This window comes from Vespa mandarinia, chromosome 11 (genome assembly GCF_050613455.1).
Source record: "Vespa mandarinia isolate Hongniang chromosome 11, ASM5061345v1, whole genome shotgun sequence".
In the NCBI taxonomy this organism is placed as follows: domain Eukaryota; kingdom Metazoa; phylum Arthropoda; class Insecta; order Hymenoptera; family Vespidae; genus Vespa; species Vespa mandarinia.
In genome coordinates, this window is record NC_140820.1 from 4727680 (window position 1) to 4746604 (window position 18925).

Below are 18925 nucleotides of genomic sequence, written 5' to 3' on the forward strand. Positions count from 1 at the left end.
GTTGTTGTTATTAATATATGTATATTTCTTTACATTTTATATACTATATTAATACGTTTTTTTAACTGCTGTATATTATTCTTGTGTTTGGTAGATTATACTTCCTTTATTGACTTAGTTTTATTATGATTCCCATTTCCAATTTATTCAACATTAATTCTTATCAATAAAGAATATGTGTGTACAAAGGGGAATGCATAGATTATACTTCGTGAAATAATAAACATTATATATTATATTTTAATTTATAATAAGAAAGTAATAAAATAGTCAATTTAAATGCTCATGCCAATTTAATTATGTGAAAAGTGAATAAAATGTCTGGATATATCCCATGACATCATATATTCTGAATTTTATATGTATTATCCTTTCCTTTTAATTTACTTATAATAGTAAAAATCTACAAAGGAAAAGTATGTTTTTGCTGATTGGACATAGTTATTTCAACTACTTTATTTACATTTATTTTTTAGAATTATTTGTGTAATAAATTATTTTTTATGTAATTTATAATATAAAAACATGTAGTATTATTGAATTATTATAATTATATGTTACAAGAAATAAAATAAATTTTTTTCCATACTTTATTCAAAAGTATTCTGAATTCAGAAAAGTATTTCTGAATAATTTTATAAGACCATAAAAAGAATTGATAATATTTTGTTTAAATACTGTCTGGATACAATGCAATCGTAATATTAAGCACATTTAAAAAATTTTTTTGTATTATGTTTCATAATACCCATTCCTACACTATTTTATGTACACATTAATGCTTACAATGAAATAAACACCTTTAGGAACATATGTTTCATTAATAAATTAATTAACAAGTCTTTCTTTTATTTTTAAATTCGGTAAAAATTTTATATTCGTTACAAAAAAAAACTCAGATTTAATTAAAGACATACATCTTTCTTTAACTTTGTAGGTATACCAACTGTATTTATATAATATACGAGTATAAATGTGAATATACCAAAATATTTGTGATTTCTTTATTTTTATAATATTCACACTTCCAATAAATCTGGAAAAATAATTTAATGTCAATATTAAACAGGATTCCTTTGAAGATATGCTTTCATTACAACATCTGTTTGAAGATTGGCCATGTCTATATACTCCGTATTCTTGCATCCAACCATGGGACACCTACACAAAATTTTTTAATTTCTACAAAGCTCAAAACAGACGTGCGTGTGTGTGTGTGTGTGTGTGTGTGTGTGTGTACGTATAAACAAAATAGGAAAAGATTCACTTTTTCTACCACTTCTAAATCATTAAATCCTTCATTGTTATATTTTGTATGCAGTACTTGCCTTGTTTTCCTATTTACTTTTAACAAAGCCATGATAGTTTCACGATCATAAGTATGTCCACATATAATATTTTTCATTGGATCTTTTATCCTCATTTTTGAAATAGGATCTATTATATTTATGGAACCTGATAATTGTAATTCTTCATCATTGTTGCTTCTTTCAGAATCCTGATTTTTGTTTACATCTGCTCACGATAAAACCATAAAATATTAAAAATAATGTTTATAATGTCATTTCTTTGTTTTACATTATTTGCTTACCGCTCAATAATGCTTCCAATTGTCTATCAAATTCCAATAGTCTTTCATTCGTGGATACATTAATATTCATTTTAGATACAGCTTTCTCATAGTCCTAGTATTATACAATATAATTTTTCAACTGTATTATATACTTTAAATTTAATATATAATATAATTTACCTTGATAATTTTCTGTATACTTTTCTCTGTAATTTTACTATCATTATACTGATTTAAGATATCTTCCTTTATTTCTTGAATCATACTTAATTTAATATCTATTTCACAGTTCTTTTGTACCACATCTTTCAAATCATCAATTATCTTCTCTCTATCTTCTGCAAATTTTTAACCTATATATACTAATAAATTATACAAATTAAGACAAAGCTTAAAAAAATATAATAACTTACGAAAATATAAAACTATATTTGTAGCAGTTTTTATATAACACTCGTACAATTCTTCTGCTACTTCTTTCGATTGTGTCATTTTCTTTATTACAATTCTATGACATATTTTTTTAATTCAGATACAAATAGAAATATGTAAACATGATTAAAAGTTTACTTTTGCGCCATCTAGACTTCGTAATGAAAGGGAGGGGGTATCTTCGCCAAAGAATTACTATGCTGTAAGACGATATTTATGTTTATTTGGTAGATGCATTTATGGCGCGAAATACTGTGGAAAATGAGTAAAAAATTGAAATTAACAGCTTTGTCGACGTCGAGATCTTTGAGATCTAATCAACGAATTAATGATGTAACGTTTTCAAAAGAATCACCTTATTTTGATCAGAAAAATGATCATTCGTCTATGGCAGATCATGTCAAAAACAATAACTCAACGGAAATTCAAAATAAAACTGATGATGAAATTATGTCGGAAGCGATTAATGAATCTAAAAAATCAAAGAATAAAAAAGTTACCAAGAAACGAAGTGTACCGCTAAAAATAGAATATGAAGAATTAAATGAAATTGAACAAAAGGGTAAAAGTGATAAAGAATTTCTTATGGTAAAAATAAATAAAGAAAAGGATGAAAAACTTGACAAAGTAGAAAATACATCTGGTTGGATACCATCCAATTGGAAACGTATGTTAGAAAATATACAAGAAATGCGAAAATATAAAACTGCACCAGTAGATGAGATGGGCTGTCATAAATGTCCGGATCCAAATGCTACTGATTCAATTTTTAGATATCAATGTTTGTTAGCATTGATGTTAAGCAGTCAAACTAAAGATCAAATAACACATGCAGCTATGAAACGTTTAATTTCTTATGGTTGTATACCAAGTACTATAATAGCTACACCTAATGATGTCCTTGTAAAACTTATACAACCAGTTGGATTTGCAAACGTAATATTTTTCATAGTGACATTTGTGAGGATTAATTTCAATGTAATATTGAGACGCTACTTTATTTCTATAAGATATATAATTATTTTCAGAGAAAAGCTGAATATATCAAAAGAACTTCTGTTATTTTAATGGATAAATATAACGGTGATATTCCAAAGACTATAAAAGAATTGTGCGAGTTACCTGGAGTAGGACCAAAGATGGCACACATTTGTATGCAAATAGCATGGGGAGAAATAAGTGGTATTGGTGTAGATACACATGTACATCGTATTTGTAATAGACTTAATTGGGTAAAAAAACCTACAAAAACACCGGAAGAAACTAGAAAAGAATTGGAAGAATGGTTGCCTAAAGATCTTTGGAATGAAATAAATCATCTCCTTGTTGGGTTTGGACAAGAGATTTGTTTACCTCGTTTTCCTAAGTGTAAAGAATGTCTTAATAAAGATATCTGCCCTTCTGTTGGAAAAAAATAAAGTAGAAGTAAATTAAAAGTATTATTATGTATTTTTATTAAAGTTGCATTAAAAATATTTTTCCTATAATTAAAAACAATATTATACAAAAAAAAATAAAGTATACACAATAAAAATATTAGTGTTTCACTTTCTTTTTAAATTTCCCTTCTCGCTTTTTTAATATTTTCTGTTGTTTTTTCTTCTTTTTAATGCTTTGCCTTTTATTCTTGTTATGTTCTAATCTATTTTTTTGTTGGAATGCTTTACTTTTTTTTACTTCTTTTAATGCAGCTTGTTTAATAGCTCGTTTTAAATCCTTTGCTGATTCAATATTTTTATCTTCCATTCCCTGTATAGAAATTTCTGCTGTAGATTTCCCATCAGCTTCTACATTTTCTTCTCCTTCAGATTCTTTCTTATTGTCAATTATTTTGTTTATTCCAATACATTTATTCTTTTCATATAATGAATCAATATCCATTTCTAAAATGCTAACCATATGATTTTCTGTTTCGAATTCTTGTTCTGACAATAACTTCTCAAGTTCTGGTACATCACGATTTGATAATAATTTTTTGTAACGTTCACGTGCCTAAAAAGTATAAATATTATTCAACAATTTTCAAAGTCATAAATAACATGGTCTAAATACACAGTATGATATAAAAGACATACATCTTGTTTTATTCTTTTTTTTTCTTCTTTCAATTGCTTTTGTAACTCCTCTTGAGCTTTCTTTTGTCGTTGAACTTTGCGCTTATGAAAACCTCCTAAAAATTGTCTAAAAATATTTTCAAATATTATTAACCTTGATATAAAATAATAACTTTAAAGATTTTTTATATATATGTATTTCATTGAACGTATACTTACCGTCTTTTATTCTCGTCAAATACTAAAGTAATATTTTTTCGTTTATTTTGCTGTTTCTTTTTTTTATTTACACCTAACATTTTTGCAAGTACATAGTACTACATCTAAAATTTGTCACTAGACGTCGCTATTGACATTATTACTACTGTTATATAACGGAAATACATTGAAACAAGCGGGAAATATCTTTTCCGTGCAACTGATTATAAACAATTGCTATAATATATTTTAAATTCAATTATATATAATTATGTTTTTTTTTTTAATAAAAACATAACAGAATTATTAATTTCAATATGAGAATTAATCCATATATTATCGATATAATATACGATCATATCAATATTACATTTCTTAAAGTGTCGTATAACTCTTAAGACGCGTTAGATAAAATAATTTTTTTCCAACCTTCGTCGTTCGATAATGTCAACAAGAAGGACCATTGGAAGGCGGATGCGAGACTATTACGTCAGTCTCCTTTCGTACTCCGAGGAATAAACATCGAAGTAAGCTCTTTATATCAATAAACGTCGAAATGGACACTTTCTATACCGTTACATTTAATCATTTTATAGATACGATTATTTTATAATTATTTAAATGCATTCGGAGTACGATGAGATAATAATTAAACAATATTACATTCCGTAAAGCGTCGCATAGTTCTTAAGATGCGATCGATATAGAATAAATTTCTTTCGGTCTGGTCGATTGTTTAATGTCAACAAGAAAGAACATTGGAAAGATCATGCGAGTTATTACGTCAGTCTTCTTTCGCACTCCAAGGAATAAACATCGAAATAGACTCTTTTCGTATCGTTACATTTAATCATCTTATAGATACGATTATTTTATAATTATTTAAACAATGCAACGATGCACTCGGAGTACGATGAGATAATAATTAAAAAATATTACATTCCGTAAAGCACGTATAAAATTACATTTACAGGAATATAAATCTATACGTGATAAACGCAGATTAAGGAAACGATGATTTTTAAATTTATACATAAAAGAAATAGACCTTACAATAATATCGACATAAAATCGATCATGCAAAATAAGCACAAGTTTAAATTCAAATAGGAATCATTAATAAATAAGATTATTTTACTAACATTTAAACAATAGAACATTTTTACTAATATAAGATACAATCGATATAAAATAAATTAAATTTAATCTTTCGAGAAATATAAATCACAAACTCAGGAGAGTATAATTAATAAATAAAATTATTTTATTAATATTTAAACGTTAATATCTTCAATTAACTTTGAGATTTGAATTCTTGCTAAGCTCATGTCACTCCAGGAATTAGAATAGTTTTTAAAATAGAGTTTCATTCAGTTCGTGGGCCTTCAGACAACAATTTATACGTGGTAAGACCTAGTTCAGTAATAATCGCAGTATAAAAGAATCATGTAATATAAGAATAATATATAATAAAAGAATATAATATAATATCTGTACTATTGAACGAAATGGCTACATGTAATAGTTTAAACAATTATTTTAAATTTATTGTTCTAGATTAATTACTCTAGTTTTTCTAGAGTGGGGGCTCTCGGGTGTGGGCCCTTGGATGGGCCCTTGGGCGGGCACTTTATTTCAGAAGAGAAGAAACGAGCTCTTTTTGTCCTAATGCGTGCACACGTTTTATAATATCTTCTAAATTCATTCAGATTTTTCGTCGAAGGATCTAATTATCATCGATAGGCGGAGTTCTCATTAACGAATCGATTTCTTTTCATTAATTTCTTTTCATTAATCTTCCATTAACATGGAGCGTTCCATCATCGATAGGCCGACCTATTAGCTAGGATCATCGTCCAAAGTCAAGATTCATCATCGAGGGATTAAATTTTTACACAGATGTTTGAGAATCTTTCCACACTTGATGTGGAGAGATATCCTTTCTTAATGACAGAAAGAACACACGCATTTGTCGACGGGCATATGCGTGGGTATTCGTGAGCGCGAGATGAAGTCCTACCGAGGACTGCGCTTTGATTTTTGATATACGACCGGTCGTACTTAATATTCGTAAGTGGAGTCTTATCCATCTCCTGTTAGCTAAGAAGCCTGAAGCTCCCGAAATGGAAAAGCATCTCTGTACGCGGATTTTGGAATAAAGTCACAGTTACTCAGTGTGTCTCTGTAAGCAACAACCTCCACGTAGTGGAATCTGTATTAGTTGCGATATATTGAAATCTAAATTTTGATTATATAACACAATTACTACCGGGCGAATAGCTGCATATTTTAGTCCAGTTTCAAAATCTCTTCTTTCTGATTCTAAATAAACATTAAAGTACTTACATTTTGTATTACAAATTATAAATTAGTAGATGAATATTATAGATTGTATAGAATTTTAAAATTATTTCTTAAAATTATTGACTCATGTAATATCTATTAATGGATGATTAAATTACGCTTTTTCATTTGTATAAGTTTATCTAGAAATAAAAAATATAAAATTTATACAATTAACAAATACTTTTCAATTAATTTATCTTCAAAGAAGTATAATCTAACATATGATTTTTTATTGCTTTTGTCAGATGTACTACTATTTTTATTAGATACAAAAAGTTCTGTCATAAACTAACTCGACTGTTAGGTTATACGAAAGAGGATTATAACCTATATAAGTTTATACATCGATACAATAGGCGCATAGTGAAGACAGTGTCTCTCTATTATGCTTATAGTTCATATATTATTCATACCTGTCGCTGAAGTCGCATACACTATGAGCGATAGGCAATGAACAGCCTTAAAAATAGATATAATTGCGGTAGGGATATGTTTGCAGAAATATATTAATTGCGTGGATACCTTCGAATCAAAATAAATATAACATTAAAGTAAAACTAAACAAGAAGCAGTAACATTAAAATAATAATATTTAAGATATTAATTAAATGATTGAATGAATTTAGTCTACTTTAATTTAACGCTTATTTTTTTATTGCTCTTTAAACTTTTTATTTTCTAAATTCAATAAAAGATATTTGAAAAAGTTTTCTAATCCATCGAATGTCAGCTATCGGCCAAGCAGTGCGTATGTTGTATAATGTAAAATACGTAAACATACGCAAACCAATTTCTGGATCTCGTCATTTGGCAATTGCTATGTATAGAGATTCTTTTCTAAATTTATTAAAAGAAATAGAAAATATTATGTAATAAAAACTCTAGATGTAATATAGCCTATAAATCTATAATAAAATTACAATAAAATGCATCAAGTCATATGATACAATAGTTTGTTAGAATTAATATCTAGCTTATTCCAATTAATAACATTCTTAATGTTTTTTTGCTCTTATATTTTATATTATATACTACTTTTTAATAATAAATGAAAAAATTAATACATATATTGGCGTAGTTACCAAAAATGACGCATTGCGCATGCGAAGCGGGAAATGTTCAACTACCTTGGCGGCAAATAAAGCATCATATTATTTAATATTTACCAAGTTGACACGAAATCTGATACTTATTCTTCGTCCATGATAAATCTTAATAATTAATACTTTCAATTATTTTCTATTTATTTAAATTTATTAAATTTATTAATAGTAAATGAAATTTTTAAATCCCTCTGATCATTCAATTATGTCGAAAACAACATATCTGAATCAACATGATCAGTTGTAATTTTTTTATAGAAGAGCGATAAGTGAACAAGAGTAAATCTTAGGAAAGATTTATTTTTATTCTTATTAGAAAATAAAATTTTCTTTTAAACTTTCTTATTTAAATGCATTATTAGCATTAATTCTAAAGAGAATGTTTAGATATAAGATTTTAAGAATAAGAAACATTTATAGAAAGTTAAAATCAATTATTAATGATCCTTTAATTATAAAATTTACTCTTTGAAAGATAAGAAATATTTAATTATAAGTAGTTATAAATAGTTTCTTTAAGATTTTTATACAGAAGAACAGAAAGTCTTTTGATTATATAAAACGTAAAAAGATTATTTTTCTTTCTTTAAGTAAGCAAGTCTAGTAATATAATTGCTTTTACTACATTATTTTTCACCTATATTAAAATTGATTAAAATGTATTAAATATTGATTTTCTTTTTTATATTTACTAGATAAAATTAGAATAATCATTAATTTATGGGTCTCTAAAAATAGCAACCACCATATAGTAAAACCCGGTCAATTGACACATATGTAAGAGATTGCAAAGCATGTTTACATTTCCACATGTCCTAACTACAGATCATTGTTTTTGACTAAATGGTACATGCACAGAAATTTTATATTAATATATAATTAATATATATAAAAAAAGTAATATAAAAGTCAAATAAAATATTTTAAAATAAAATAAATATTTTAATATAAACTATATGTATAACCTAACTTTTTAATATTTAGAACTATATGTATAACCTAAAAAGTTGTATGACAGATACGTATATACATCAAAAGTATACATATTGATAAAATAAAACTTAAATATTCCTTAAGAAATCACTTTTAAATGTATTAAAAAATTTTTTAAACTATACATTATATGTTATAACATATAAATTTCGTATGTAAAAAAAATTAAACACAGCTTCACTTTATGCCAATTAGGGAAAATTGTAAAATAATCTTAGATTAGTAACAAACGGATACACAAGTGCTGGAAGCTTGTCACGTAACGTAACAAAAGAGAAAAAGAAAAGAAAATCAACAACGTCCAATACAGGAAGTACCGGGCACCCAACGATGGAAACTCATTCCTGGTTCTTTCCTCCCCACCATCGTGTCGATCGCTGCGCTACTCACAGATTGAGGTGTGGCCAGTGAGGGCAGCCATTTTCTTGACTTTCTGTCGCTTAAGATTTCAGGTAAATGCGTAATTATTTCTTAAATAATGTCGATCGTAGTAATGCGAGAGTGTGTTGTGTTTTGTGCTCGCGTGCTCGCAGCGTGTTATCCATAAATTAATATGAGTTCGGGGTTAAAGTCTGTGCTTTAATGAGAGGAGAGAGAAAAAACTTCACCTACGGATGCCTAGGGAGAGGGCTGAGGGAGTGCCATGCGTTACGAATTTACTTCATGACGGCGAGTCATCTCGATAAAAGCGAATTCTTTTTACTTTATATAAATGCGGTCAGCTTAAAGCGTCACGTTACGTTTCAAATGACATTCTTTGCATATGCAAGAGAAATGTTCTCTTTCCCCATTGATGCGCATTTGTGAATTTATTCGTTCAGTGGACTCTTCCTACCTCCAGGGCTTCGGACCCCTGCATCGCTATCTTATCCTGCCTGCCCTGTCGTACTATGCCCCACCCTACCCCACTCCATCACTCTACTCTATTCCATTCCATTCCAACCCACCTCGCCTTTCCTCGCACTCTCAGCGCCCTCACGTCCGGCTTCCCCTTTACTCTTCTCCTCTATGTTTCGTCCTAGCTAGCTCACCGAGCAGCGATGCATCTTCCATTCGATGAGTGGACTAAGATTTTTTTCCTATAATCATATCTTCGATTTGCTCGTAGAGATTACGTTTCTAGTTTCTAGTTTAGTACTTTTTACCTATTCGTCTTGTTCGTCGGCAAAAGGCAGCCTTTCGCAGAGATAAAAGGTCGGTATATACTTTGACGTCTTGGAATATTACGTCGTGCTCGCGTACGAAAAAACCGTACGCTTCTCTTTTTTCAATCGTCCTGACTAATCATATTCAGAGATGTTTTTCCACGAAATCATATAATTGCGTATTCAATTTCAATCGTCCATTGATTTCTTTTATTTTCTTGTTTAATTTTTTCTCTACAAGTAGTATATACTGCCTACCCTGCTCGGCATTGCGACTCGTTGTTGACTCATATTCTTTTGCTATACGATATGAACACAAGATATTTTCTAATCTATTCATTTAAATTCTTCTTCCAAGGTATCTGTATTGTGCAGTTTTGCATAACTTCAAATGTTTTAAATACAATATGTGATATATATATATATATATATATATATATATATATATATATATTGCATAAACGAAGTTGGGTTTCCTTATGTCAAGTAATATATTTCTTTACCATCTATGTAATACGAGTACCTATTGGTAGTTTGATCTTTTGCTCCACGAAAGTGATCAGATAGTCTTTATTTTTATTGAATGGTATGGCTATTGCATTGCACTATAAGCTTAAAAGAATTAATTATAAAATCATAATTTATAATACGAACGTATAAAATGATAGAAATTACTGTTTCGTATTGGCATACAACATTTTAACATAAAATATAGTCATTCATGTAATGAATAAAAGAAAATAGAAATAGATTTTAAAAATTCATATACGTATATATACTTATCTTATGTACTCAAAAGATAAGGTCGATTAAAATTCTTCTCATACAATCACATTCGAAATACTTCTTTTATTTATTTAGCTTTGGTAAAATATATAAGCATACTTCACCATATCTTTAAAAAAGATGATATGAAACTTTAAATTTAATATATATTTAATTTAATATTCTTCAGTTTTCTTTTTCTTCTATATTATTTTTTTTTGATTTTGTTTCTTCTTTTTTTTTTGTTATCTCAGAAAGGGCATATAATAATAAGGCATCCTGCATACTTGCAGATAAGTAATATCCAGTAAGAAGTAATGAATGATTCCTGTAGAATTATTTTAAGTATCATATTCACTTTGTATAATGCATATGTATATAAAGCAAATGTGTCTTTGCAAATATCTGTTAAAGGAAGTTTATTTATATATATTATAAAAATTATTATTTTTAAACTTGAATACATATTTATATTTATAAATATTTGTCACTAGGATCATTCCTAATCTATATGATTGATATTATAACGTTTAACAAACTTGTACCATGTAATATATGCAGTATGAAAGTCTACTTTAACTTAGGTATGCTTTTCAAAATGTTTTTCATATAAGTATGTTCTGTCCTAATGCATGTTTAACGAATAATATCTTTTATTTATATGCATGTAATCTATAAGAATGTCATATTATTTAAATCATAAGGTATTGTCTTTTTATACACGTTTTACACATACATCATATTTTAGAAAGTAAGTAATAGTTAAAGAAATTTTAAATAATATAGATTAGATATAATTTAATTATATCTAATTATAATTTAGATATAATTAAACAATAGAAATTTTATAAATTCAATTGTTTTACCAAAATCAGTTTGCAAAGCTATGTATTGATTTAATGAAGACTCTACCTTATGTGATTATATGATCTGTTATATGTGACGAAATTTACTATACAGTTATCAACTATTTTTAATTGGTTTCTTTTGATAATCCTATGAAATTAATTTATATATCTGTAAGACATTAAAAGGAAAGAGTTAAGAATGTTGATTGCACGATTAAAATATTGGGCAGTATTTCCTCTTAAATATTTACACAGAATTTTTATTATTTTAAAGAAAATATAATATACTATTTAAAAAAGTAGAACACATATTTACACAGAAATATACACAGACAATTTTTGTTGTGTGGAATTTGAGTTAGTCTCACAGCTTCCTACTCATTCTAACATATAAAATGTCCACTTAAAACAGAGACGCTGAAAGAAAGACTAAAAACATGGGATGCAATGCGGGCCGATGCCTCGGTCCAGACGATACGGGGTACCCTGGATCAGGTACGACCCAGTCAATATCCTCTAAAGCTTCAACCCTCGTAGGTTGCTTCTCAAATAGCATTCAAGTAGATATGAAATTAAATGTGGAATCTAGGGAATTTTTACTACAATCATTATGTAAGTAGCTTGCAGTAAACAAATTAGAAATGACTCTTAGTGAATTATCTTCAATACAAAGTATTAAGAGATTTAACGATACTATTACTAGACAATCAGGATTGTGTTGTAATTCACTTAATATATGCAATAAAATTATAAATAGATAGTGAATTCAAACTACGAGGTTTGAACTCTAGTCACTGTTTATGACAGTTTCAAAAGAGATCAGTAATGTCAAGTTACGCAAGTTCAAAAGTTTACCCTGACTTTTCCTAACTCTATCCTCGAAAATGCTTTTTAGTCTTGTCCATTTTTTTTTTGCAAATGCTGATCTTATATATGTTCTTAGTAATTGCTTACATTTTTTTATTATCATAAACAAAATAAAATTAAATATTGGTATCAAAATTATCTCCCATTTCTTTAGCAATTCTTACGTTTCTATATTTTTTGCATTGTTTTATATAATTTATATTATGTATGTTACACATTCATGCTGCATGTTGGTAGATATTTTTTGCTTTATTTTATAATAGTTTGCAAATCTGATTAGATATTTTTTTTTTTTTTTTTTTTTTTTTTTTTTTTTTTTTTTTTTTTTTTTTAAGAAGAAACCGGTTATATATTTTATTAAACAATAATTATAGAATTCATATTATGACAATTTATTATCAATTTATAGTTATATAAAGTAATATTGTGTGTGTCGCAATCAAAATATCTAACATTTTAAGATGGGTATGTATGCATATGTCAACAGTTGATTCGTTTAATTAATTAAGAATGTTATGTATATTGATATGTATCTGCAATAGTCAACAATTTGTTGATTTTATGGATTTACATATTCATTGGATTACATATTCATCTACCAAGTATATTCTCTAATTATTCTTTACAAATGTTGAACTACGTAATTTAACATTATAAAACTGCAAGTGTAAAAAATTTTCTTGAAGGATTATTAAATATAGCTATAAGAAAATATATTTATAACTAAAAATATAGCAGTTGAATAAAAAGCTATATTTTATATGCATATGAATCAATTTCGATACAATTGTGACGTATGTATAAATAGTGGAGCTTATTATATGTAGTACATTGATGTACTACATTATCTTGATGTGCGATATAAACAATTAAAAATCAGTAGTATATAGGTAAGTTACTCATTAAGCATAGGATTTTCATAACTAAATCGTGGAACACTGCCCTTTAAGTTTTTTATGCATTATTGCTTTAGATGTGCATATATCTATGTTAGAAATACTTGTAAATATGTATGTCAATACAATAAAATTAATATTAGATAGTTATACATAGAATAGTTTTTATATTTATTAAACTTTTGTCAAATAATACACATGTAGAAAATTTAGAGAATAATTTTAGTTACTGTAATTAAAATGTCTATAATATTATATCTGAAAATATATCTCTAAAATTTTAGAAAGGATATTTTATTCTGCATAAAATAAATTATATATTATTATTAAAACAATATTCATTATGATTCACACACACGCACATGCACACACACACACTGTCGTCTTACATATTATTAATAATAAGACAAAAATAATATGAAATAATTACATAACTTTTTAGTTTGGAGCTTTTTATTTTATATAAAGGCGCAAACTTTGAAATTCCTTAAGTGTTACAATAAATCTTAAAAATTGTAGAAGTAGTAAAATGATTTCTGTGATAGTCTCTGTACAAGATATTTTAAACCAAGATTAAGACAAGTAAAATAACCAAATAAATAAGAACTATAATTTTTAAACTATTACTGTTTTTAAGAATAAAATAATTATTTTTATTGAATATTTATAACATTTAAAATTTTTAACAAAAGTCTGTGCCTATAATTTTAATCACATATATGAATGGATAAACACTTTGCAAGATTGTTACTAACTTATAACAATTTATTCTATCTTGCTTTTTGCATAATTGAAACTGTTACGCAAATTTACAAATTTCAACATTATTTTTGTACAAAAATTAAGTAGTCTTTAAAGGCTTTAAGTTATTTATTAATATTTTTCATATGAACATATATCTTAATTGTAGGATTCATGGCAGCCATTAGGAAGAAGTTAGTTATCGTGGGGGATGGTGCTTGTGGTAAAACATGTTTACTCATAGTCTTCAGCAAAGATCAATTCCCTGAAGTATATGTACCTACTGTCTTTGAGAATTATGTTGCTGATATCGAAGTGGATGGTAAGCAGGTATGTTGTCTTAACATAATCAATATAACTTATTATTTTTTTTATCATGTCACTAATTTCTGATATATAAAGATATAATATTTAATTATAGTACATGCATATAAATATATATATATGTCCACAGGTTGAATTGGCTCTTTGGGACACAGCTGGGCAAGAAGATTATGATAGATTACGTCCATTATCATACCCTGACACAGATGTTATCCTGATGTGTTTCTCCATTGATAGTCCTGATTCCCTGGAAAACATTCCTGAGAAATGGACACCAGAGGTGAAACATTTCTGTCCAAATGTACCCATTATTCTTGTGGGGAATAAAAAAGACTTGCGCAATGATCCTAATACTATCAAAGAGCTTGGAAAAATGAAGCAAGAACCAGTAAAACCAGAGGAGGGTAGATCCATGGCTGAAAAAATCAATGCCTTCGCATACCTTGAATGCTCTGCCAAGAGCAAGGAAGGAGTCAGGGAAGTCTTTGAGACAGCAACCCGAGCTGCACTTCAAGTGAGCCCATTTTAGTATTATTTGCTATACAAGGATATATATATATATATATATATATATATATATATAGGAATATTAGAAATTTTTTAGAACACACGAATCTATTTAATTTATTTATTACTAATTGTTAAAATATTTTTTAAGTATTTTATTTTAGATATTCAAGTTTTATCTCATTTATTTTTTATAATCCTTCATTATAATATTTCAAATTGATTGTTCTTTTTGATATTACATTAGTAATATGATATTTCAGGTTAAGAAGAAGAAGAAGGGAAGATGTAGGCTTCTTTAAAATGTAATGTCAGATGGGCCCAAAAAGTGGGTGAAATTATGGAATTGCAAAGCTAGCTGCAATAGAGCTAGTTGTAATACTGGAGGCCCCCAGTGAAGACCATAATATAATAACATCTTTTATCTTTAATTCTTTTACATAATAATCAAATCTACAAACATGTTCACATCAAAGCCACTGATTAACAAATCTTTCATGATACAGGACTTCTTTAACTATAATGAAATATGCTTCAAGTTTGAGCAAGTGAAAATTGTCATGTCAACTATTTACATTCAAAAAAAACATAACTGTTTCATTGTAGTGGCCATTACTGTTAATATTAGTATCATATTACTATATATGTATACATTCTACTTTTTTTTTATACGTATTTGCTCTTCATGTCAGTGAGAAATGAAACGAAAGAAATTGGGGGAATTAATAAGAAATATTAAAAATAATAAACAAAAAAAAAACAAAAAACCAAAAAAAAAATACGGAAAGAACCTACATAATATACAATGCAAAGTTGTAAAACTTTTAGAGCACTGTAAGAATCTAAGAGAAAGCGTTACAGATTCCAAATGTTGCGTCGCTATTTGATCGAACCATCAATCAATATTTCTTAAAAAAAAAAATAAAAAAATAAAAAAAAAATAAAAAAAATAAAAAAAAAATAAAAAAAGAAAGAAAAAAAAGAAAAAAGGAAAGAAAAAGCCAACAAACATAAACATACGTAAGTAGGCGAGCAGATCACTTTCGTCTTTAAGATACCAGGTAGACTAAATGTATTATTATTATAATATTATTGCTATATTAGTATAATACGACACTAACATAACGGATTGTAACAGCGACTATATTATATTTATGTATTTCGAAAACATCCTTTGTGTTTAATCACGATCATGAACAATGCTTCAGAGATCACACTGTATCTATATGTTAATATGAATCATTCATGCAAAATACACTAACAGATTTATAAGGATCGTATACGAGGAGACTACTGACCTGTCACGCGTAATGCTCAATTTCACTAAAATGATTTAGCTTATTTCAATTATTTTAAATTTCTCAATTTGTAAATTTTTTATTTTATACGTGATCTTTCGTTAAAAGTTTCTTTATGATACGATCGAAGTTGACATTAAAATAAAGAAAGAGTGACATAGAGAAATAGACAGACGAACAGACAAACACAGGTAGAAAAAAAAATTTTTTTATGAAATGCAATACACGCGTTTTTTCTTCATGCTTTAATTACGTATATCAGGGCATTTGAAATAATTGTAATCGTAGCATCAGGCACGTTTATTAAAGCCTAATCTATAAGGAATTTATTAAAGAAAAAAAGAACAAAAAAAAGAAAGAAGTCTGTGAACTAATCGAATTAACGGCCTTTGGTACGCTATGAATACAAAACCTTAGCCATTAATTCAGTGAGTGACTGTGAAACTGTGTTCAACTTGTTTTTTCTTAATGATTAGCTGTACATCATCATTGAAATGCGCTTTTGAAAAAATCCGATCGCACAGTGGGCAAAATTTTTAGCAATGGTAATACATACTTTTACTACGTTGTACTTTATGTACATACATACATAACATATACATACACATCCCTGCTGTGTTAGCTTCCTCAGAAAAGAAAAAAAAAAGAAAGATAAAAAAAATATTAATTACTGCCGATTACAAACCCATTTTTCCCGGTACCGAATTAACAACAACAACAACAACAACAACAAAAAATATCTATTTTCGTTTCAGTAATTTATACTCTGTTGCGAGGTTTGGAAGTGATCTTTACAATTTGTACATGGGGATTTACTATTACATCTATATTAATTACGATTTAAAGATTGTATATAAATCAACCTCAACCATTCTTATAGTAGACGTGATTGTTGAATACCAAATGAAACTCGAGAATTACTTTCGAATACTTTTGCATGATACGATAAAACAATAAAGTCACACAAGGTGTTATTATCTCATTTCATTTCCATCGACAATTTAAACGATTAGATTTTCCTGATTAACTGGAATGCTATTTTATTTATTTTTTAAATTGAATATCCGTGTAACATATATATTTTGAATTAATTTATATTAAACTTTTTTAAATTTTCATGAAAATTTTTTTAATTCGTTAAATTCTATTTAAACTTTATCGTATAAACTTATCAATGAAATAATGATTATAGTAATCATTCAAGCAAGTTTTACATAAAAATACGTCATATATATCTAATACGATATAAACTAATTTTTTATGGTCAGATAATAAGGTTATACACTAATCCTAATCTAGAATCTTCCAAGAGATCCATCTATCATATTATTTATGAAAGTTTATTTTATAAAATCAGGGAAATTGACAAACGCAAGTGAGTCCAGATAATTTAAAAACAATGATTTTTTATATATTTAAAAAATCTTAGTGCGTGTGAGTAAATAAAAAAAATATCAAAATAAGAATCAAACTTAAATTTAATCAATTTAGAAATCAATTCGTTCATTTCACGTTATTTTTGCACATTATCGATTAATGAAGAAAGAAAATAGATATCATTACATATGCATTTCTTATAGAAAGCAATCGCCATTTTAAATTATTCACAAACCTAAAGGAACTATTTTCATTGATTTTAATCATTAAGTAAAGTTTTAATTGAATTTATTAATAATCAATAAATAATATCATATTTATGAAAATAGAACTCATAATAATTATATATTATATTTAATAATCATCTAAATATTGTTTGCATATTAACAAACATAAAATTCAAAGTCCAACATGATTAAAAAATGATGCAAATGAGTGGAGAGGGTAACCTTAGACTACGCAATATGTCATGGCAGTCATGGCCATGTAATAATGATCAGAAAAAAGGACTGTGAGCGGGAGGGGAATTTTATTTACAAGATATTGAATATTGATATTCACTTTTTTATAAGGAGATTTATTATTAATTATGAAATAGCTATTTTATTAACAATTTAAGAACAGTTGATATTATTATAGTTTCTAAAAAAGTAATGTCAGAACAAAAAGTTTTTGTAACAGTCGGTACAACAAGCTTTGATGATTTGATTTCAACAATATTAAATCCTGAAGTACTTAAGGTATATCAACAGAATGGTTTATACATATATCGTAAATTATTTCTTAACGATGTGTCAAAGTATTGATTATGTTTATTTCATTTTAGGCTTTAGCTTTGAGAGGTTATAATTATTTATCTCTGCAAATAGGTAAAAGTTCTTTAGAGCCTGATTGCACATCTCGATGTGGTATCAATCATATTGAATATTTTCATTTAAGTTCATCTATTCAGGACTATATACAGGCAGCTGACTTAGTAATAAGTCATGCTGGAGCAGGAAGTATTCTAGAAGCTTTGGAAGCTCATAAACAATTAATTGTAGTTACTAATCAGTTACTCATGGACAATCATCAGTTAGAATTAGCACGACAATTGTATGAAGATAAGCATTTGTATTATTGCACTTGTGATACTTTATTGAATACTATTCAAACAATGGAATTACATGTATTAAAACCATTTATATCTGATGAAAGTAAAAATATCATTAATTATTTAGATCGTATCATGGGTTTTAAGTAAAATAAATATGATTTATATGGTTACAATCAAAAACTAAAATATTTTTAACATATATATGCTTTTGAAGTTCATAAAATTATAGAAACAATAAATTAAATAAGGTAAAATATATATAAATGATACATTTTACCTTATTTAATTCCTTGGAACAATAATATTCAATAACTTTATATTCTCTTTTGTATTGTACAAATTCTCTTTTGTATCAGTACAAT

At 27.1% G+C, this 18925-nt stretch overlaps 5 protein-coding genes across 10 annotated transcripts; 3 read left to right on the forward strand and 2 right to left on the reverse strand.

Moving 5' to 3' along the window:
- Positions 1 to 699: 699 nt before the first annotated feature.
- On the reverse strand, positions 700 to 2127 carry LOC118441313 (E3 SUMO-protein ligase NSE2). Its single transcript, XM_035865524.2, has 5 exons — positions 1987 to 2127; positions 1754 to 1911; positions 1592 to 1685; positions 1329 to 1515; positions 700 to 1161 (listed from the first exon to the last, which is right to left on the reverse strand). The coding sequence occupies exons 1-5, from the start codon at positions 2063 to 2065 to the stop codon at positions 1062 to 1064; spliced, it is 618 nt and encodes a 205-aa protein (XP_035721417.1). The 5' UTR covers positions 2066 to 2127; the 3' UTR covers positions 700 to 1061.
- Positions 2128 to 2236: 109 nt separating this feature from the next.
- Nthl1 (Nth-like DNA glycosylase 1) lies at positions 2237 to 3522 on the forward strand. The gene is made up of 2 exons (XM_035865522.2): positions 2237 to 2941; positions 3034 to 3522. Exons 1-2 carry the CDS (start codon positions 2237 to 2239, stop codon positions 3421 to 3423), a joined length of 1095 nt encoding a protein of 364 aa, XP_035721415.2. The 3' UTR covers positions 3424 to 3522.
- vito (nucleolar protein viriato) lies at positions 3436 to 4436 on the reverse strand. Its single transcript, XM_035865313.2, has 3 exons — positions 4279 to 4436; positions 4081 to 4186; positions 3436 to 3997 (listed from the first exon to the last, which is right to left on the reverse strand). Exons 1-3 carry the CDS (start codon positions 4356 to 4358, stop codon positions 3542 to 3544), a joined length of 642 nt encoding a protein of 213 aa, XP_035721206.2. The 5' UTR covers positions 4359 to 4436; the 3' UTR covers positions 3436 to 3541.
- A 4562-nt stretch (positions 4437 to 8998) lies between these two features.
- Positions 8999 to 15652, forward strand: Rho1 (ras-like GTP-binding protein Rho1). 6 transcript variants are annotated; one of them, XM_035865306.2, is made up of 5 exons: positions 9083 to 9151; positions 11870 to 11952; positions 14131 to 14291; positions 14416 to 14799; positions 15056 to 15652. In XM_035865306.2, exons 2-5 carry the CDS (start codon positions 11895 to 11897, stop codon positions 15092 to 15094), a joined length of 642 nt encoding a protein of 213 aa, XP_035721199.1. In that variant the 5' UTR covers positions 9083 to 9151; positions 11870 to 11894; the 3' UTR covers positions 15095 to 15652. The 6 variants fall into 6 exon arrangements, with proteins under 6 accessions (XP_035721203.1, XP_035721199.1, XP_035721202.1 ...); XM_035865308.2 differs by lacking the exon at positions 9083 to 9151 and adding an exon at positions 9180 to 9368; XM_035865307.2 differs by lacking the exon at positions 9083 to 9151 and adding an exon at positions 9416 to 9893.
- A 734-nt stretch (positions 15653 to 16386) lies between these two features.
- On the forward strand, positions 16387 to 18842 carry Alg13 (Alg13 UDP-N-acetylglucosaminyltransferase subunit). The gene is made up of 2 exons (XM_035865315.2): positions 16387 to 18207; positions 18294 to 18842. Exons 1-2 carry the CDS (start codon positions 18121 to 18123, stop codon positions 18708 to 18710), a joined length of 504 nt encoding a protein of 167 aa, XP_035721208.2. The 5' UTR covers positions 16387 to 18120; the 3' UTR covers positions 18711 to 18842.
- Positions 18843 to 18925: the final 83 nt, after the last annotated feature.